At 44.5% G+C, this 22,643-nt stretch overlaps 1 protein-coding gene across 1 annotated transcript in view; it reads right to left on the reverse strand.

The window, feature by feature from the left end:
• FSTL1 (follistatin like 1) overlaps positions 1-22,643 on the reverse strand; it is a 54,075-nt gene that overhangs the window by 6,919 nt on the left and 24,513 nt on the right. The window contains exons 8-9 of the mRNA XM_078771496.1: positions 14,538-14,650; positions 5,468-5,587 (exon numbers count right to left, since the gene is read on the reverse strand). Of these exons, the coding sequence (XP_078627622.1) occupies positions 5,468-5,587; positions 14,538-14,650 (233 nt within the window). The remainder of the gene's footprint in view (positions 1-5,467; positions 5,588-14,537; positions 14,651-22,643) is intronic.

Genomic DNA, 22,643 nt, shown 5'->3' on the forward strand with positions numbered 1-22,643 from the left:
TGGTTAAATGCTGTCCAGCCTGGAACATGCTGGTCCTCGGTGTGAGACTGACGTGCAAGGAGCCATGACACATCTATGGCCATAGCCTCAGAGATAACCTGGGCATCCGATTCCATATACCAATCAGCTTTCACAGCTACTGGAAATGTTGCTTCGGGTTTCTGGGTGCCCATGCCTGAAGGTTGAATCTCATTGAAATGCTCTGGCACAGTTACAGATCTGCTACTGCTTGACTTGACATCAGGTGCAATGGTCTTTTCGCCAGGTATGCTTCTTCGAAAGGCAGCAGACTGTGAGGCATGAAAGGAGCCTTGACCGTCAAGGGTCTCCTCTATGATGTCAATGTTATCATTAGCATATCTGATGTATCCTTGGTAGGTAGCTTGTGCAAAATTCAGGGGTATTATTGTGTTGTTTTGCTCAACATATCTGGCCAAGACAGAGTTTGCAAGGGCAGTGTCAGCTCTTCTTACAGTTTCATAACTAACACCATGTCCTGCAGCATGCATTAGTTGCACCAAGTCCTTGGACCTTGTTGCTTGGTGAACAGTGAGAGCTAGCCCTAGTTGTTTTGGTGTCTGCTTTCTGCCACCAGATGCCAAACATACTATGTCCTGTGCTATGCTCAAAATCCTTTTGCTTTCTCCATCATCATCACCTTCGGAGGTCCCTTCAGAATCTTCAAATATGCTGTCACAATCACACAGCAGGCGTAGGAAAATGTAAAGGCTTTCAGGAACCACCTTCTGTGCACTTTCAGTATTGATGTCTCCAATATCTGAGTGTCCTGGCATTGTCTTGATGTCATTTCTCATTTTGACTGCCACTCTGTAAAGCCAACTCAAGAGTTCATTGTCCTTTGTTTCGGCTGAGAAAGATGGAATGTGCTGGGAGGTTTCATCAGAATCTTGTATCTCACTTTGTTCTAGCTCATCTGCCATCTCTGCTAAGTTCTGAACAACAATACCTGTTTGAATTAGTGGGAAGACTAGAAGTGAATCCTGTTGATTCATGGACTGTACAAAATCTGCCCTATCTCCTAATACCCTTTTGACTTTGTTCTTGAATGCTTTGTAACTCTGTCGGTCACATTGCTCCACACAGACACTGAAGTCTCTTCTCATCATGTAACAGTATTGGTGCCAGATGGTTTTCATGGTATAGATGTCTCCTCCAGACAGCCCAGCATCCACCTCCTCGATCATTTTGTTGAAACAAACATCTGGTGGATATTCTGGGCCTTCTTCTACCACAGTTGACTCAGACTTCCTCCTGAAGGTTACATAACAAGGAAGGTGGTACTTCCCTTCAGCAGCTATTAGGTCACTTATTCCTGCCAACCGGCATCTCATAATCTTGTTCTTTTGAGCATCATTTAGTATTCTGTCTGAGGTCTCTAAAGTGGCTACATTCCTCAATTGCTTTCCTGCCTTATCCTCCTGACAGAAAATACATTTGTCCCAGGACACTGAAGCAACTGATGCTCTAGAAGAGGGGCGAATGCATGTAGATGGTTGGTCACACGAGTCCTTTGCTTCCTTTTCATGCCGATTTTTCAGTCTCTCAATATGGTTGGCATGTGTAAACTTTGAATAACAGCCCCTGTGCCATACTATGTGTTCTTTTTCATCATCAAGGTCAATACTCTGTATTCTGTCAAGTGTTGAGATGTACTCATGGTCATGGTATTTCTGTCTCGTAATCACACAGTCTTTAAAGCGTTCGAGACCAACATCTGTGGGCTTGGTTGTCTTTTCATTTTTTCTGTTGCCTTGGCAAATGAAGCATGTGCTCCAGTCGATGTCCAGTGCAACTGATTCTCTCTTCCGTCTCCCGCCTATCACAGCTACAGGTTCCATCTTCATTCATATCTGGAAAGAGACAAAGACTATGTCTACCACAACACTGAAAGCTATTTACAGCACATGCAACAAGCATGTTATAGTACATTGTTAACACAACAATTATGTTAAAATGATGATTCGGGCAGGACCTGAGGAAGGATACAAAGGAAAGTATCATTATTGCAATATATTATGTCTCAAAAATGTGTTGGTATCAAATGGTAGACTGCATTACCTTAACTTAACGTCATAATGTGAAATATTATATTTTATTGGCCATTTGGCAGCCATCTTGGATTTTCACTAAAGTGTGAAATTCAATTTTTATTAACACCTAATCACATAGAGTAAGTTAATTTGGACCTATCATGATGAGAAAAAGTCATACAACAATGATATTGGTTGGAATCTGGAAATATTGAAAATTGGCACGTTTTGTGATTTAGGGGGTAGGGGTAGCTGATCATGCATAAAACATATTTTCTGAGAACTTGGGTATATTCCTGAAGATTTGCTAATGAAGAGGAGGGATCTGGGCAAATTTTAAAACTATTTTGAAAGAAATTGACCAAAGAACAACTTCACAGTATGCAATTTAGTGATTTGGAAAAATCAAAATGAAGGCGTTTTTCAGGCATATTTTTGCCTTTTTGCTTCAATAAAACCACTTATAGATATGCCATGCACCCCAATTTGGGTGAGGATTGTTGTATGACTATATGTTATAAGGTCATAACCCTAGAGACCTTTAAGACAGCCAGATATAAGTTCTAGAGCTCAAATATTAGAAAACACCAAAAATGTAGGCGGCCATTTTGAAAAATGGCCACAAATCTGGTCCAAACCATTTCCCAAGCTGGCAACAAGACTTTTTGGGTTCCTAGAGGTCTGGGCTTTCAGAAAAACATTGTTGCCAGCTTGTAACATGAGTGTACCCCTACTGTCACATTTCCTGGAAGTGCCTCCAGACTATTTCCTCAAGAGGAATTTCCTCCTCTCCATGGATGCCAACCGATAGGGATTGTCCATGCTCTATCCTTTTCAAGCAATGAAGCAGCACGTATCATTTTAAAAGTCTTTGGTATGACTTAAACCGGTCCAAGCCGGATGGGTGTTTTTTAAGAGACATCATCTCCTTACTGGATGGCTATTGGCTTCCTACGGAAGATCATCCGCCCTATGCCAGGTGTTGTTTTTGGTCCTGGCAGGGTGTCACAGTCACCCTCCCCACTAGAAAAGCCAGTGAGTGTAGTCGGTTTAGTCGCCGACAACCCGACCATGCGGCAGGTAGTACTGGGTTACATGTTACCAGTGGCAGTCCCAAAAGACTGACCGGACTGAGACTTATTGTGTGCATTCGTGACCTTATTTGAGAACATGAAATATAATTTAAATTGCCACTTGAAGATTGTACAAATAATTCATATGCACGGTACAAATGATTCAAAAGTATTTTAGCATGAACTTATTTGGGATTATTAATATATTTAGGGTTATTTATGCTTATTAATTCAAACCATACATTTTATGGCCAATAGGGCATGGTCTGCCTTTTTTTTCTTGTAGACAAGATCTCGGCTCATTGAAGAGAGGTGTGACAGATTTATTATTTATACAATGTCGAGGCTCATGGAAGACTGAGGTACTCATAAATGTTTTATTTTTTTTACATTTTTTTTTTTAAATACCAACTTCTGTCCTGGAAGTCTTTGGTCCCCTTGTGTTTTATACCTTTCCTCCCCCCCCCCCCCCTTCCCGCGCCTTCCTTCTCCCCCCAAGCCCTCTCCCTCCCACACTTCTCCCTGCTCTCAAATGTTGTGTTTGTGTGCTTCCCCTTCTCTCCCCATCTTGTCTTCCGCTCCCTCTTTTTATATATTTTGTTTGTCTGGTTGATTTGTTTGTGAAATAAATGTTAGCTCTTTCACAAGCCTCGATTCAGTATACAAACAAAAAAAGGAAAAAAAAAAAGGCTTCTGATTTCTGGTTAAATGGGCACTGATGCTTTTTGTGAGGTGAGGATTCGACCAATCAATTTTGAAGAAGGAAATACAATATTAATCACAGTGGTCCTGGGATACTCTGGAGCTTTGGGGAAGTGTCTGATGGTTTTTCAAACCAATGATGGTTTTCTTCTGGTCTTCTGGTGTAGATAGCCGAAAGACTTGAACTACATTGATTACTTTCATAGGAGTGGAAGCCAAACGGATCAGCAAGATTTTCCCCACAAAGTAGAGTGAATATACAGTATACCGGCCTTTATCTATCTATAATTCCAGCAATCTCTGTGTGTATGTTTGTATGTTTGTATGTTTGTATGTTTGTATGTTTGTATGTTTGTATGTATGTTTGTCTGTGACCGCTGTTTCTCGACAACTACCAGTCCGATATACTTGAAACTTGCCAGGTATATTGCTGGGGACCCGAGGATGTGCCTTTTCAAGGTTTGAAATTAATCGGACAAGCAGTTACCGAGCTATGTCCAAAAAACGATTCAACCAATCAGAGAGCAGCGAGCTATCACGTGTGCCGAACGTGGCGAACAGACTCTGCCTCGGACGGCACATTTGAGAGCGTATTCATTTATTTCACGTTTGCAAACTATGTTGGCGCTATGTTGGCGTTAAACTATGTTTTAAAACTAATAAAAACTAATTTGCGATTCATCGTAACTGCGATATACGACCTTCCGGAGCTCCCGTGAGAGCGTGCGCCATTACGGATAGTAATTCAATTAAAAACATAAAAACATTGTCCCAATTCAGTCAGAGCGAAGGGCGTTGTTTTAAGCGAAGAGCGTTTTATTTTTCCCCTTAAATTCAGTCGCCGGACGGTGAAAGCTTTTTTTTGGGGGCAGCTACTGGCAGCGACGTACGGCCAATCACAGGACACGTTGTTGTGTCGACGTGCCGTGTTGTTTTCCCTCGCGGTTTGGAATGTTTTTCCTTTTCATTTCTTTTCTCTTCCTTACGGAAGTACGGGCATTTCCTTAAATTTGCGATTCTTTCGCTTTCCTGCGCGTTTGGGCACGCTATGGCGATTTCTTTACCAAACTCCGAAGCCGTTCGCTTTGGACCAAACCATTTCATGTAAATAGAGGGGGGGGGATTGTCACCGTACTCGCAAGCCGTTCGCTTTGGACCAAACCATTTCATGTAAATAGAGGGGGGGGATATAATTTTAGATATATATATAGTACGGGCATGCCCTAGTTTAATAGAAACTGACTTTACTACATTACAAGATACTATCACCTTACTCTTCCTGACTTTACTTGGGGAGGATTATGCAAGAAACTATACTTCTACCAAATATCGATAATAGATATTGATGGTTTGACAACCACATACTTGTTGCAACATACATTACTATAAATTGGCTCACTACAAAATTACATCCATTACTTACACCTTCGCAACAAAAGCAGTCAGATGACTTCCACTTTTTTGCAAGAAGAGCATTCAAAGGAATGATATAAATGGACAATACACAAAGGGAAAGAACAAGCATTTGATCTTGCATCCCTGTCTTGTTATAGTCCCTTATATTATGAAAATTTATGACCATGAGGATGTCTGAGTTGCTAAATGGAATTTTACCACAGTACAATAAAAGCGCGTCCATACCTCGACACATACGCTTGGTGCAGACCCAATTGCCAGCGGCACACATGCACATATTGCAGTCGGAGGCTGCGGCACGTTGAAGAGCTCCATCTTCAAACTGTTCATCGCCCAATGAGCACTCTGTGCCACAAATACCAAACACAAAAACCACAATCGAAATTAGAAACAGTCGTTATGCATCAAAAAAAAATGACAGAGTAGCGTGAAATAAAAGATGTTTAAAAACCAATGATTGTTAGATTCAATTGTCATTCATAAGAATTCCTCAAATGAAAGCCTCCGTATCTTCCAAAGTTGAGTCTGTCTACATGATAGTTTAGGCATTCTCTGCCACACGAAGATGAACATTTGTACAGCAATTCAATATGAGCTACAGAAAAGGTGATTCAATATTGGTTCATTTTTACAATACTATATACTTCAGGTCTCAGGTTTGAGTACAGTTCTGTAAGCAAACATTTGCTATGTGACCCTTCGTTAAGCGATGAATAGGCCTAAATTAAAGCATTCGTTGTAGCAAACATTTGCTATGTGAACCTTCGTTAAGCGATGAATCTTACTATAATTCACCAAATGTCCGTCTGTCCGTTTGAAGGTACCGTAAAAATTGCTGAACCGATCGCAAAGATATTTTGGGTGGGTAATCCTGGGAACCCTGGGAGTAAAATAGGCTATTTAGTTTTCCCAATTTCAGCTTTGGTCTCCAGCATTCTCAGGTTTGGACTCCCGCATAACATTTGCGTTCGCATAACGTTCATTGTGACAATGTTGTGACGATGTATGTGTTCACGGTAGTGTTTGATGTGACGGTGTGAACGTAATTTCGTAATGTTTTTCGTTTCATAATCCTTGAATGAACGTTTAATGGTAAATGAACGTTTCATGTTTAATGAACGTTTAATGCCCTTCGATGTCCGGGGCCGCATGCGCGCTACACTGGACGGGCCAGCGTGTACCTTGCCCTTCGCCGTCAGGTGTACCTTGCCCTGAGCCCCATCCGTGATGGGGACTGGGGCTTGAGACAGTGTCCCACGAACGAGGAAGTCCCAGTAAGCGCGAGTCATCAGCTCGCGTTGTTTAAGTCCCTGCCCTTTGTACACACCGCCCGTCGCTACTACCGATCGGACAGTTTGGTGAGATCCTCGGATCAGCCCCTGCACGGGCCATTCTTGGGTCGTGCCGGTGCACCGAAAAGATGAGTGAACTTGACTGTCTAGAGGAAGTAAAAGTCGTAACAAGGTTTCCGTAGGTGAACCTGTGGAAGGACCATTATCGGGACAACATGAGAGCGAGCGAGACGCGAGACGTACGTGGTACATGATCGTCCATGTACTGTTTAGCCATGTACTGTTTAGATTTTGATGATTTGCATGTGATATGATTCAACGGATGTTTATATGAATCGTTTAAAATAAAAAAGCCTTCAATTTCTGATATTTTACCTTTTCATTTGGGCTTCCCAATTGAAGCCCCGCCCGTAGGGTGGGTACTGTTGCTAGTAGGCCTAAATTAAAGCATTAGTTGTAGCGAACATTTGCGATGTGAACCTTCGTTAAGCGATGACTATGCCTAAATAAAAGCATTCATTGAAGCAAACATTTGCAATGTGAACATTTGTTAAGCAATAAATAGGCCTTAATTAAAGCATTCGTTGTAGCGAACATTTGCTATGTGAACCTTCATTAAGCGATAAATCTTACTATAATTCACCAAATGTCCATCCGTCTGTCTGTCTGTCTGTTTGTCTGTTTGAAGGTACCGTAAAAACTGCTGGCCGATCTCAACGATATTTTGGATGGATAATCCTAGGATCTCCAGGAGTAAAATAGGCTATTTCGTTTTCCTAATTTCAGCTTTAGTCTCCAGCATTCTCAGGTTTGGACTCACGCAAAACATTCGCGTTCGCATAACGTTCATTGTGACGATGTTGTTTTCCCGGGTGCCGCACAAACAGCTGCACCGATCGCTGCACCGATCGAACTCGGTGACCTCGGACAAAGACCTTTTGTAAGGACACGGGTTGAATCCCTCCTTGAGAGAATTCTAACCCATTTCAACTGAAGGAAACAAGTATCGGGAGTACATACGACAAAGCGATTGTGAACACGATTAGTATAATCTCCGCATGAGAGAATTCCACATACAGTCACGTGAAAAAGTAAGTACACCCCATGTAAAGTTTTGACTTTTTCAACATATTTCAACATACAGCTATTTGATATTCTTTTCTTTTTTTTTTTTTTTCTTTTTTTTTTGTATACAAGATCGAGGCTCGTGAAAGAGCGAACATTAATCACACAGAAAGACAAACAGACACATACAACAAATAACATCGGGAGCGGTAGACAAGATGGGGAGAGAGGGGGAAGGACACAAACACAACATTTGAGAGCAGGGACCGAGAGACATGGAGACATCGAGAGAACTGTGGGAGGCAGAGGGCTTTGGGGGGGAGGCATGGGAAGGGGGGGGGTGGGTGGGAGAGGTATAAAACATATGGACACTGCCAGGACTTCCAGGAAAGAAGTTGGAATTTCAAACAAGGTGGATCTGGGGTGAATTAGTGGGGGTAGAAAAGATCAAGGTTTTGGATGGGGGAAGATAAGAGATGGTGGTGAACAGCTGTTTTAAAGACCTGGAGGGAGGAGTGTGATTGAAGTGAGTGTGGGAGTTTGTTCCAGAGGCGGGAGAAAAGAGGAATGAAAGAGTGAAGGTGAGCAGAGAGCCGAGATTTCGGCAGTTTAACCATCAGAGGGTGGCTGGCAGATCTTGTGCGACCTGCAGGAATATTTGGGGGACAGAGCACAGAGAGAGCTGGGGGAGCAAGGCCGGAGAGGAGTCGGTAGAAGACAGAAAGACCACCTACCTGCCTGCGGTGAGTGAGTGAAAGGCCCTCAGAGATAGCTTCATCGCGGGAGATTCCAATGATTCTGAAAGCTTTGGATTCAACAGCGTGAAGCCGAGCCAGGTGTGAGGCAGGAGCACCAGCCCATAGGGGAGAACAGTATTCCATTGAGCTGCGGATGAAAGCCTTGTATGTGGTGAGGAGCTCAGGTGTGCCTAGGAAGGACTTCGCACGACGGAGGATGCCCAGTCGGCGACTGGCTTTGGAGGCCAGCTTGGAAATGTGGTTTTCCCAAGAAAGATCATGGCAGATAGTGAGACCCAAAAGCTTGAGCGACATAACTTCTTGGAGAGGATTGTTGAGAAAGTAGATGGGAGGGTCGTCCAGTCGATCTTTTCGGAGAGACATAGTAAGAGTGTGAGATTTGTCAGGATTGAAAGACATGTTCCACTTGTTTGACCAGTCTGTGATTTTGTCCAGGTCTTCAGAGAGTGAGGAGGCTGCAGACTGCCGATCTGAGGGAAGAGGAATGGAGCGGCAGAGAGTGGAGTCATCAGCAAAGAGATAGAGAGGATTTTCCAGAGAGTCGGAGAGATCATTGATGAAGACCAGAAAAAGCACAGGGCCCAGCACACTGCCTTGGGGAACTCCAGCCTGAACAGGAAGGGGAGATGAGAGAAATCCATTCAGGGCCACACGTTGACTACGACCAGAGAGGCAGTCCGCAAGCCATGCATGGAGATTTCCATGGATACCATAGGAGGAGAGTTTGGTGAGCAGAGCTGGGTGCCAGACCGTATCGAAGGCACGTGATATGTCAATGGAGACAGCTCTGATTTACTGTTTGGCATTGAGGACCTCCATCCATTGTTGAGACAGCAGAAACAGCATGTCCAGAGTAGAGTGACCTGGTCTGAAACCAAATTGATGATCAGAGATCAAGCCATTGGAGAAGAGGAAAGATTTCATATCCGAAGCAATGATGGATTCCATGACTTTGCTGATAATTGGGAGCAGGCTGATTGGTCTGTAGTTCCAAGGATCTGTTTTTGCACCTTTTTTGTGTAAAGCGGTAATGTTTGCTGATTTCCAGGATGCTGGCAGATGACCTTGAGCAAATGATAGGGTGAAAATAACAGAGAGAGGGTGAGATAGAGCGGCAGAGCAGGATTTTAGGACCCGTGGGCTGATGCCGTCTGGTCCAGTTGCAGAATCAGAGTCGAGGTTTGACAAAAACTCCTCCACCTTGTCAGGAGAGAAGGACACAGAGTCCAGGAGCAGTTGGGTTCGACTGGGAAAGGTGGGAACAGAGAGAGATGGGTTTGGGACTAAGGATTTTGAGGCAAACACAGAGTTGAGGCATTCGGCTTTGTCACGTGCGATGTCAACTGTGTGGCCATATGAGGTAAGGGAGGGGATGGAGGGGGAACAAACACCAGAAACGGATTTGACCAGACGCCACCAGGATTTGGTAGATAAAGATAAAGGTGATATAATGTAACAAATATCATGAAACATTTACATTTTGTAGTCCATTGTATAATTTAAATAAACATAAATGCAAATTTCGCATGTGGAAAAACTAAGTACACCCTTGGCTCTAATAGGTGGTATTGCCCCCTTCGGCAGAAACAACCTCAAGTAGGCATTCCTTATAACTGTCTACCAGTCTCTGACATCAACTGGGAGAAATTTTTGCCCACTCCTCCATGCAGAATTCTTTCAGCTATGCGATGTTTGAGGGTTTTTTTGCATGCACAGCTCGTTTCAAATCCCCCCACAACATCTCGATGGGACTTCGATCCGGGCTTTGACTTGGCCATTCCAGAACCCTCCATTTCTTTCTTTTCAGCCATTCCTTGGTGGATTTACTGGTATGTTTAGGGTCATTGTCATGTTGCAAGGTCCACCTTCGGTTGAGCTTCAACTTCCCGACAGAGGGCCTCACATTATCCTCAAGCACCCTCTGGTACAATGAAGAATTCATAGTGGATTCTATGATGGTGAGCTGCCCAGGCCCTGATGCAGCGAAGCTGCCCCAAACTATAATATTTCCACCACCATACCTTACAGTTGGTATCAGGTTCTTGTGGTCAAATGCTGTCTTTGGTTTTCGCCAAACATGTCTTCTGGTACTGTGGCCAAATAGCTCTACCTTTGACTCATCTGTCCAGAGCACATTGTTCCAGAAGTGCTGGTCTTTGCCTAGGTGTTCATTGGCAAACTTTAGTCTTGCCCTGATATTCTTTCTGGACAGCAAAGGTTTCCTCCTGGCACACCTCCCATGCAGATCAAATTTGTGCAGCCTCTTTCTTATGGTAGACTCGTGCACTTTGACATCAACAGTGGCAAGAGCTTCCTGTATGTCCCGTGATGACATTCTGGGGTTCTTAGAGACTTCCTTCAGCATCTTGCGGTCTGCTCTCGGGCTGAACTTGCTGGGGCGGCCTGGCCTGAACAAGTTGGCAGTTGTTTGGAATCTTCTCCACTTGTAGATGATCTTCCGGACAGTCGAATGATTGATTTCAAATTGTTTGGAGATCTTTTTAAATGCCTTCCCAGACTCGTAGGCATCTATAACCTTCTTTCTGAAGGTCTCAGAGAGCTCTTTTGATCAAGGCATGGTGACGCAGCACACTTCAACAACAAAGAGCAAACCAAACTAAATGTCTGAGGGTTAAATAAGACAGGTTCCTCCAAGATCCTCTCTAACGATGTTCTAATCATTTGCACCTGAGCTGGTGCACCTGATTCTAATTTTAGGTATTTGTAGTAGTGATAAATGTAGGGGTGTACTTACTTTTTCCACATGCGAAATTTGCATTCATGTTTATTTAAATTATACAATGGACTACAAATTGGAAATGTTTCATGATATTTGTTATATTATATCACTTTTATCTATCAATATTGTTGAAATGAAGATCAAATAGCTGTATGTTGAAATATGTTGAAAAAGTCAAAACTTTACAAGGGGTGTACTTACTTTTTCACATGACTGTAGCTATTTGGGTGGTGAATACGCTAACAGATCGCTGTCTCCATCGATCTTGCCAAGGCCGTAACAGCTATCAGCTCAAAATCCTTTTAACTGTTGATTTGGAAGTTTTTACAATGAAGGAAACACGTATCGGCAGTACATATGACATCGGGAGGACTAACTGCACGCGTCTTCAGTATCAAGCTTAAATCTGTCATGGCGGATCTGAAGAGCGGAATGCTTGGAGAAGTGGTGAGCTACTTCGGCATGAAGGAGGATCAGAAACGTGGACTCCCACACTGCCACATCCTGCTGATACTTGCTCCCGCATGACGTTATTTTCCCGGGTGCCGCACAAACGGCTGCACCAATCGAGATTTAACGGATGTTTATATAAATCGTTTCAAAGAAAAAAAGCCTTCAATTTCTGATATTTAGCCTTTTCATTTGGGCATCCCAATTGAAGCCCCGCCCACAGGGTGGGTACCGTTGCTCGTAGGCCTAAATTAAAGCATTCGTTGTAGGGAACATTTGCTATGTGAACCTTCGTTAAGCAATAAATAGGCCTTAATTAAAGCATTCGTTGTAGCGAACATTTGCTATGTGAACCTTAATTAAGTGATAAATAGGCCGAAATTAAAGCATTCGTTGTGGCAAACATTTGCTCTGTCAACCTTCATTAAGCGATAAATAAGCCTAAATTAAAGCATTCGTTGTAGCGAACATTTGCTATGTGAACCTTCATTAAGCGATAAATAGGCCTAAATTAAAGCATTCGTTGTGGCGAACATTTGCTATGTGAACCTTCGTTAAGCAATAAATAGGCCTTAATTAAAGCATTCGTTGTCGCGAACATTTACTACGTGAACCTTCATTAAGCGATAAATAGGCCTAAATTAAAGTATTCGTTGTAGGGAACATTTGCTATGTGAACCTTCGTTAAGCAATAAATAGGCCTTAATTAAAGCATTCGTTGTAGCGAACATTTGCTATGTGAACCTTAATTAAGCGATAAATAAGCCGAAATTAAAGCATTCATTGTGGCAAACATTTGCTTTGTGAATCTTCGTTAAGCAATAAATAGGCCTTAATTAAAGCATTTGTTGTAGTGAACATTTGCTATGTGAACCTTAATTAAGCGATGAATAGGCCTAAATTAAAGCATTCGTTGTAGCGAACATTTGCTATGTGAACCTTCATTAAGCGATAAATAGGCCTAAATTAAAGCATTCGTTGTGGCGAACATTTGCTATGTGAAGCTTTATTAAGCGATAAATAGGCCTAAATTAAAGCATTCGTTGTCGCAAACATTTGCTATGTGAACTTTCGTGAAGCGATGAATAGACCTAAATTAAAGCATTCGTTGTGGCGAACATTTGCTATGTGAAGCTTTATTAAGCAATAAATAGGCCTAAATTGAAGTATTCGTTGCAGCGAACCTTTGCTATGTGAACTTTCGTGAAGCGATGAATAGACCTAAATTAAAGCATTCGTTCTAGCGAACATTTGCTATGTGAACCTTCATGAAGCGATAAATAGGCCTAAAGTAAAGCATTTGTTGTAGCGAACATTTGCTATGTGAACCTTCGTTAAGCGATGAATAGACCTAAATTAAAGCATTCATTGTAGCGAACATTTGCTTTGTGAACCTAAATTAAATTTGTTAATTTGTTAAGTGATGAATAGACCTAAATTAAAGCATTCGTTGTAGCGAACATTTGCTATGTGAACCTTCGTTAAGCGATGAATAGGCCTAAATTAAAGCATTAGTTGTCGCGAACATTTGCTATGTGAACCTTCGTTAAGCGATGAATAGGCCTTAATTGAAGTATTCGTTGTAGCGAACATTTGCTACGTGAATCTTCGTTAAGCGATAAATAGGCTTTCATTAAAGCATTCGTTGTAGCGAACATTTGCTTTGTGAACCTTCGTTAAGCGATGCATTGGCCTACATTAAAGCATTCGTTGTCGTGAACATTTGCTATGTGAATCTTCGTTTAGCGATGAATAGGCCTACATTGAAGCATTCGTTGTAGCGAACATTTGCTATGTGAATCTTCGTTGCGTGATAAATAGGCCTAAATTAAAGCATTCGTTGTAGCGAACATTTGCTATGTGAACCTTTGTTAAGCGATAAATAGGCCTAAATTAAAGCATTCGTTGTAGCGAACATTTGCTATGTGAATCTTCGTTTAGCGATGAATAGGCCTACATTGAAGCATTAGTTGTCGCGAACATTTGCTATGTGAACCTTCGTTAAGCGATGAATAGGCCTTAATTGAAGTATTCGTTGTAGCGAACATTTGCTACGTGAATCTTCGTTAAGCGATAAATAGGCTTTCATTAAAGCATTCGTTGTAGCGAACATTTGCTTTGTGAACCTTCGTTAAGCGATGCATTGGCCTACATTAAAGCATTCGTTGTCGTGAACATTTGCTATGTGAATCTTCGTTTAGCGATGAATAGGCCTACATTGAAGCATTCGTTGTAGCGAACATTTGCTATGTGAATCTTCGTTGCGTGATAAATAGGCCTAAATTAAAGCATTCGTTGTAGCGAACATTTGCTATGTGAACCTTCGTTAAGCGATGAATCGGCATCAATGAAGCGAGGGGATACCTGTACGAGTTTTGAACATAACAAAACAAATCAAATCTTGTGGTGTTATGTTTGTGCTTCAAATAACTAACTCAGGAGAAAAATGATGTCCATTACACCTGGATTAAATAAACGTGAACTTTTGTAGCTTAATTGTTTTTCAAATAACAGTTTCGAATACAATTTACCATAACATCACATTTCATAATCTTTAGCACTTAGAGAAATAAATCTCACTTTTGTTTTACATTACAGTTAATTAATGACGCGATATGGCTCTAAATGCATGCTGGATTTGAAAATGTTCAAGGCACAAAATAAAAATTGCCAACTTCTGATGGTAAAGTCAGATTCATTTCCAATTTGAGAACAAAGGCAGAAAAAGAAAGCATTAAGCTTAAAAAAAACACAAGAGGTCTGATAATAAGACTGGCAGACAGACTGGCATAAATTTCAGGGATGGAAAGGTGTTTGAGCAGTTAAAGGTCAATTAGGAATGATTGAGAGTCAAATATCATTAGGGATCAGTAGATGCAATCACACCCTTCATTTGTACCTAAAACATTACAATGAAAGCTGAATGCGTAAAAATATCATGTAATAATTGGATAAAATTGTAATATAAATTGAGGAAGAGTGCGCCTTGCTTTTGTGTGGAGGTGAGAGATGACGGTCCAGCCCTTTGTGCAGTTCTTCAAGAGAAAGTTTCCAGTCTCTGTCTTTATCAGCCATTTCCAGCAAAGCATCTGCACAGAGGGACCTAGGCACAGATGGGATTACATAGGAATTCAATTAGAGAGGAAGGTAAATCTACAAAACTTGCCTGTCCTGTAAATCAAATCCCATCAAGAAATCCCCGCTCAAAGCACATGTTATTGGGGATTACAATAAAAATATGTCCATGGCAGAGAAAGAGGAAACAACCGAAATTTTTTTTTGTACTTTTGAAGTTTCATTTTATGATCATGAATTTCAGGTTATCTAACCTGTTTGTTGTCCATTTGAGAGATAAAAAATGTTGTGTCAGGAATCACTTTGTAAAACATTACAAAGACTAGAACTACACTGGGTAGAGCGCATACCTCCACCAGGCTGAACAGTTTACATTTTGTATCCCACTGATAGGCCGGATCTGGATTCAGACCTGAACCAAAATCTAATCGGCTTGTTCTTGTCACTTAACCAACTCTTTCACCTAGTTTTGTCATAACTCGTCCGTAACTTTTTTAAATATCATGTTATATATCGTTTTTGGCTCAATCTCTCAATGGTGAAGAATCGCATGAAAAAAATATTGGATCCGGATTCGGATCTTCACCAAAATGGAATGAATTTGTCCTTCTCACACACCCAACCTAGCTGTCCTCCAAATTTTGTCGGAATCCATCCATAACCTTTTGAAGTATCGCGTAATATATCGTTTTTAGCCATATTACTCAATGGTGAAGAATCACTTAAAAAGTTATCATATCCGGATCCAGCTCGTCACCAAAATCAAATAAATTCTACCTTATCACACACCCAACCTGTCCAGCTTTCGTCTGAATTTGGCCACAACCTTTTGAGATATCTTGGTCACAGACAAACAGACAGATAGACAGACAGGGGTAAAAACATAACCTCCGTCTACCTTCGGTATCCGAGTTAATTATTGTTCCAAAGCAGGTGGTGTTCCATTCTTATCAATAAAGCACTAACATCTGAATTAACCCTAATGTATGCATTGTTCATGTGTTTGTCCTGAAATTACAAATACAATTATTTGACCTCAATCAATGTGGATATCCAAGTTCCCGAGTATAAATGGAACAACTTGCCATTGATTATGATGCAGCAACACTGTCGGGTCTTGTGAAGATGAACAGTTGAAGATCTTCCAGTTGAATAGAGTTAGCCTTTGGGCTGATCTGCCCTGCACACGTTTGGACTGTACCATGCCCATTGGGGATGACCAGCACCTGCCCATATTCAGACCGACTCGCCTCCACCTGTGTTGAGGAGTTCTTCTTTTTATTGACCAGTGTCTTGCATGAGTCCATCCTTTTGGAGGAAACCTGATCAACTCCCACCAGGCCTTGGAGGATGGTGAGAGGCTGGATAATTTGGATTGCAAATGAGCCTGATGTTTGGTTTTAGTTCTTCGTGAGACAGATACACAATGGTTCCGAGCTGTGCGAATATACTGCAGGCTACCTTCAAGGAGGAGATTGAGAGTTGCTTTCTGGTGATGGGATGAACTTGTGAAGAAGAGAAAGTGTATCATTAAACAATAAATTCCAGGAGCAGACAATGTTAGCAGCTGCTTTGATGATGGACCAGTCTTGACTGGAGAAAGTGGATTTTAGGCCAGTCAATAATATGGCCAATCTTATTATAATTCACCAAATGTCCGTCTGTCCATTTGAAGGTACCGTAAAAACGGCTTATCCGATCGCAACGATATTTTGGATGGGTATTCCTGGGACCCCTTGGAGTAAAATAGGCTATATTGTTTTTCCAATTTTTTTCAAATTTTCCAATTTTTCCAAACGCGATGGAATAATATTCACCGATATGAACACTGATGTGGCTTTTATTGAAATTCTACAAATACTGTTTAGATTTTGTTGGGAATTACGAACCTGCCGCAAATGCGGAAGTGGACAGATGACAGCAATGCGCGGGTTTGATAATATCCCAACACAACCGTCATTCAATCGTAATGTTTAATCGTTAAACGTTAATCATGTTAATCGTTTTGTTAAAGTATCAATGGATGATTGGAATTGAGTGAATACAATTACGATTTTGAATTCGTAATTTTATTCACCCAACCGTATGGAACTTCACATCAGGATTTAAATATTTGTTTACGTCACGAATGTTGTTAAAAGTTTATTTTTTATATTAATGCTATTTAAGTTGTGATTGGAGTTATGCTGTTTGGAATAACAAAAGAGATATCGAGTTCAAGTGATTGACGGAATGCCGTGACGGTTTCTATTTTCTAAACGTGAATTCGCGGATCGCCATATGCAGATTCGCCATTGACTGGGTATGGAACACACGTACCCGTTTGTTTGCGAACGGGTATGTTTTTCGTGGAAGTCCTTCACGAACTTGTTGTCCATGTCTGACGTGCAACTGAAGGTGCTACAGGAATGTGGAATTTATTGGTTTAATGCTTTAACATTCGCTGTTTCTGCATTGTCTGTTTGCTTCTGGCCTCCCACCCGTGCGTAGCACGGGTACCTCACTAGTTATTTAAATACATTGCAGTACTAACAACACTGGTTACACTTGTTTATTTGAGTCATGTTGGTTAAAAAAAATTCAACAGTAGCAACCATCATTTTTGTTATACAAAAAGATGGCACAGTTTTGGATCACCCCTCTCCCACCTAAAATCCTTTATGTATGGTGATACTTCATCAATGAATTTTCCCTCGTCCTACGACTCCTCTCATGCTCACCTACCTTATTTTTGTTTTCCACAATCAATTTTCACTGCACCCCATTATTTAGACAGATAGAAGGGAAGGCCACTCCTGTGACATTGCCCTGATGATAAAATGTCTGCACTTGGCACTATCAGTTTACATGTGCTGCACCTCTTTCACTGTGTTTTTTCTCGACAAGAGCATGCATGGCTCATTGAAGATCAAGGTTGAATATACAGTGGAGTAGCAGGCCAACAATTGAGCACAACCAGCAAGGGAATGAACAAACAGGAAAGGAAGAGAGAAGGGATGAAACTCTGGAAACAAGCAAATAAGAGGGTTGGGTTAGAAATGGGTAATGGGGATAATAAAATCTGTGATCAGGTTTTGGGGATGACATGAGCAGGCAGTGCACTACCTACTTGTAGCCCTGAAGGAAACAGTGGGAAAGATTGGCCTGTGGAAGGTGGTTCCAAAGATGGAAGAACCAAGGAACAATGGAGTTGAGGTGTGCAGTCAGCTTGGATTTTAAAAGTTTAACCAGAAGGGGGTTACTGGAAGAATTATTGTAACCTGGAGTTGCTGAGGAGGGTTTTCAGTTTTCAGCTTCTTTTTTTTTTTTGCTTGTTTCACCAAATTTTTGCTGTCACCGTCTGCAATGTGACATTGTGCTTCAGCCTCATTGTGGGTTATTCCAATAATGTTGAAAGCTTTAGATTCCACAGAATCCAGGAGAGGCAGATGTGATGTTGGAGTGTCAAGCCATAAAGAAGAGCAGTACTCCATTGAGCTGCAGACATTGGTCTTATAGATTGAGTATCTCTGATTTGTTAAGGTAAGACTTTGATTGACAGAGGATGCCCTGTCTGCGGCTGGCTTTGAAGGCCAGCTTTGCTACATCGTTGAGCCAGGAGACGTCATGGATGATAGTGCGATTTAGAAGTTGAAGAGATTGAACCTCTTCCAGTGCCAGACCATGGAAATAGACAGCTGGGTTCGTTTTGCGATCCTTCCAGAACGACAGGGTGAGATCACGAGATTTTCCAAAATTGAAGGGCATGTTCCATTTATCAGACCAGCATCCCATAAATACCACATCAGCAGAGAATGACACAGCTGCAGTCTGCCTACCAGTGGGGTTGGGTACTTTATGAAAGAATATGGAGTTATGTGCAAAAATGAAGAGAGGGTTTTCCAGAGCAAGGTATAGGTCATCCTTACTACAATTAATGGACCGGTGTTTGTTTGTGTTTGTTACTTGGAAAATCGAAGATTTTTCAAGTATATTGGTCGGTTGCGTTTGTTATTCTGCCTGTCTGTCTATCTGTGTTTGTTTGTTTGTCTGGTTGTTTGTCACCGGCATACGGGTCACCATTCTAAACCGATCATGAACAAAACTTCAGCAAGTTGTAGAGGTCGTCACAACTGAGAAGCCTATTGATTTTGAGGTCAAAGGTCACCTGGAGGTAAAATTTCTAAAATCGCCATTTAAAATCCGGTTGACTTGAAAATTCAACAGCATTTGCACATTGAGTCACTAAATAGGGACACCAACTAGTTTTGAGGTCAAAGGTCAACTCAAGGTCAAATTTCCGAAATCAGTTTTCATCTACAAAACCGTCAATTTTCAACCGATTGACTTAAAATAGAACAGCATTTACATGTTGCCTAACTGAATTGCGAAAAGTACTATTTTTGAGGTCAAAAGTTCAACGGTCAACTCAACGTCAAACTTCCAAAATCATAAATTTTCATCTGAAAAACCATCAATTTTCATCCCATTGGCTTGGAAATTGAACAGCATTTGCACATCGAGTCACTAAATTGGGAAGCCAACTATTTTTTTGGGTCAAAAGGTCAAAGGTCAACTCGAGGTCAAATTTCCAAAATCATCAATTTTCATATCTGAAAAATCATCACTTTTAATCCTATTGACCCGAGCTTCGATTAAGATCGTCAATTTTGATCTTGATGAAATGGACAATTTGCTGAATCAATTGCAACCTTTTTCCAGGGGAGGGAGGGTGTGGATTTTACAAGTATCGTGCTCTGCATGACGTCTTCTTGTTTGTTTGTTTGTCATGCTACTTCCTACAGTTCTGGGCTGATTACATCCAGAATTTATACATCGGATCAGCATGACTGCAATTTGTGTATGGGGGTATTTTTTTTTTTACCTTTTCTGACGGTCCTGGGGGGTGGCGGGAGGAACACAAATTCTCAATGTAAATGTGTCGTGTTTCGCCGCCTCTAGGTGGGAGAGGGTATTACAAGTACCCACACTATTGCTGTCCCCACGTTTTTCAGCGCAGTGAGGTGTTTTGAATTATGCAGTAAATAAGGATAACAACATAACCCCCTGCTGGCTGCTCCCATAGGGAGTGGGTCCTTCTAGTTTATATAAATGAGGAACAAGGCTGGCCCCAAAATACTGCCTTGAGGAATTCCAACCTCCTCTGTGAGAGGGGAGGAGAGGGTTCACTTGACAGCAACACATTGACTGGGTGAGTGGAGGAAGTCAGAAATCCAAGAATGAAGGTGGTGAAGGAGCTGTGCTCCAACTCGAATCGAAAGAATGGACGCGACAAAAAGCTGGAATTCGTCCGAGTTTCTTTATTGCATCAAATCAACTCGGGTACTCTGAAAAGCCCGTTTATCGGGCAGCATTATATACAAGCACTCGAACATCTCATGCCGGAGCGTTTGCCCTTAAAAGGCGTGACTGGGCGTGTCCGGTAGACCTCGGCGAATCTGGACATGCCCGGGAACGGCGAGAGTGGGTGTCGCCGGACGGGCCGGGCGTGCCTGGACATGCCCGGGAACGGCGAGACTGGGTGTCGCCGGACGGGCCGGGCGTGCCCGGGAAAGGCGAGTCCGGGCATGCCCGGGAAAGGCGAGACTGAGCGTCTCCGGGCGGTCTGGGCGAGCCCGGCACAGCGATCGCTCCATGGTTGCGTCCTCGGCAGGTGTAAGGCGATTGTGTATGTTCAGCGGCAACCGCTACACACGCCCCCCCAGAATCGACTTGCACCGGCAGGGTCAATTTAAGGGGGGTCCTGATGACCCGGCCGAAGCGACCCCTGGAGGGTCGTGGGGGGGGGGGGTCCGGTGTGGGGGTGGGTGGTCGAGCAGGAGGCACCGTGGATGGGGGGCAGCCTCGCCGCAGAGGAAGGGCCAACCGAGGTGGTTGGTCGATGTCCACGTATGCCGGCTTGAGGCGGTCCACCGAAATCCGGTCCGACCTGCCGCCGACATCGATGACGAAGGACTTGTCGTCCCGTCGCAGGACCCGGAAGGGTCCGTCGTACGGCGGCCTGAGTAGCCCCCAGTGTGCGTCATGACGCACGAAAACGTACTCCGCTGTGCAATGCGCTGGGGGGACATAGCCCTGGGGGTCACCGTGGTGGGACGTTGGCACGGGGGCAAACTGTCGGGCGGTCTCCTGGAGGTCCAAGCGCTGGCGAGCTGCGGACCAGGGACTGGTGGCGTCGGGCACGAATTCGCCCGGGACGCGTAGCGGCTGGCCGTAGACCAGCTCGGCGGTGGACGCCCGGAGGTCCTCCTTGGGGGCCGTGCGGAGGCCCAAAAGGACCCACGGTAGCCGGTCGGTTCAGCCGCCGTCCTGAAGGCCGGCCATGAGCGCGGCCTTCATGGAACGGTGGAACCGCTCGCACAACCCGTTGGCTTGGGGGTGGTAGGCTGTGGTACGGTGGAGCCTGACCCCCAGGTTGCGGGCGACCGCGCCCCACAGCTCAGAGGTGAACTGCGGCCCGCGGTCCGAAGAGATGTCTGCCGGTGCGCCGAAACGGGCGACCCAGGTGGCGATGAAAGCCTGCGCCACGTCGGCGGTGGTGGTGGAGACGAGGTTAATGGCCACCGGCCACCTGGTGGTCCTGTCCACCATGGTGAGCAGGTGTGTGAAACCCCGTGATGGGGGGAGGGGGCCCACCAGGTCCACGTTGACGTGGTCGAAACGCCGTCCGGGCACGGTGAAAGGTGCCAGCGGGGCCTGGGTGTGTCGGTGGACCTTGGCCTGTTGGCAGGCCGTGCAGGTGCTGGCCCAATCGCGGACATCCCATCGAAGGCCGTGCCAGACCAATGGCGCCGACACCAGCTTCTGGGAAGCTTTCCGGCCCGGGTGGGAAAGGCCGTGGAGGGAGGCGAAGATGCGGCGTTGCCAGGTAACGGGCACGATGGGGCGAGGCTGGCCTTGGGAGACGTCACAGAGCAGGACAGTGTCCGCGAAGGGGACGTCGGCCAGGCGGAGGCCCGTGTCCGCCGCCCGGAGGGCTTGCACCGTGGTGTCGGTGGTCTGGTCAGCCGCCATAAGCGCGAAGTCCATGCCGAGGTGGACCGCGTTCGCGCTGGCCCGAGAAAGACAGTCGGCCACGGCGTTGTCTTTGCCGGCGACGTGCCGGATGTCCATGGTAAACTCCGACACTGTGGAGAGGTGGGGCTGCTGGTGGGCCGACCACGGCTCCGTGACTTTGGCCATTGCGTAAACCAACGGCTTGTGGTCGACAAAAGCCGTGAAGGGTCGGCCCTCCAGGAGGTGGCGGAAATGGCGAACGGCCAGGTGTAGACCGAGGAGCTCGCGGTCAAACGTGCTATATTTGAGCTCGTTCGGCCGGAGTTGCCGGCTGAAAAAAGCGAGTGGCTGCCAAACCCCGTTCACCCATTGCTCATGTACGGCGCCCACCGCGTAGTCGGAGGCATCCATGGTGAGGGCGATGGGAGCGTTGAGCACCGGGTGAGCGAGCAGTGTTGCGTCGGCGAGGGCCCGCTTTGAGCTTGTAAATGCCGCGTCCATGGCTGCGGACCAGAAGACGTCGTGTTTGGCCGGCTTGCCCTGGAGGGCTTCGTAGAGGGGCCGCATGAGCTGAGCAGCGCGGGGCACGAAGCGGTGATAGAAATTCACCATTCCGAGGAACTCCTGCAGGGCCTTGATGGAGCGGGGACGCGGAAACGCGGTGATGGCCTCGACCTTGGTAGGCAGCGGCACGGCCCCATTCTTGGTGATGTGGTGGCCCAAAAAATCAACGGCCGTCGTGCCGAAGTGGCATTTGGCCGGGTTGACGATTAGGCCATGCTCGCTGAGGCGCCCGAACAGTGTTCGGAGGTGGAGGAGGTGCTCGGCCTGGGACGCGCTGGCGACGAGGATGTCGTCCAGGTAGACGAAGAGGAACGGCAGGTCGCGCAGCACACCGTCCATCAAGCGCTGGAACGCCTGAGCCGCGTTCTTGAGGCCAAATGGCATTCGAAGGAATTCGAATAAGCCGAACGGTGTGATGACGGCCGTTTTTGGACGTCGGCAGGCCTGACAGGTACCTGGTG

This window comes from Myxine glutinosa, chromosome 1 (assembly GCF_964187855.1).
Source record: "Myxine glutinosa chromosome 1, kmMyxGlut1.1, whole genome shotgun sequence".
Taxonomy (NCBI): domain Eukaryota; kingdom Metazoa; phylum Chordata; class Myxini; order Myxiniformes; family Myxinidae; genus Myxine; species Myxine glutinosa.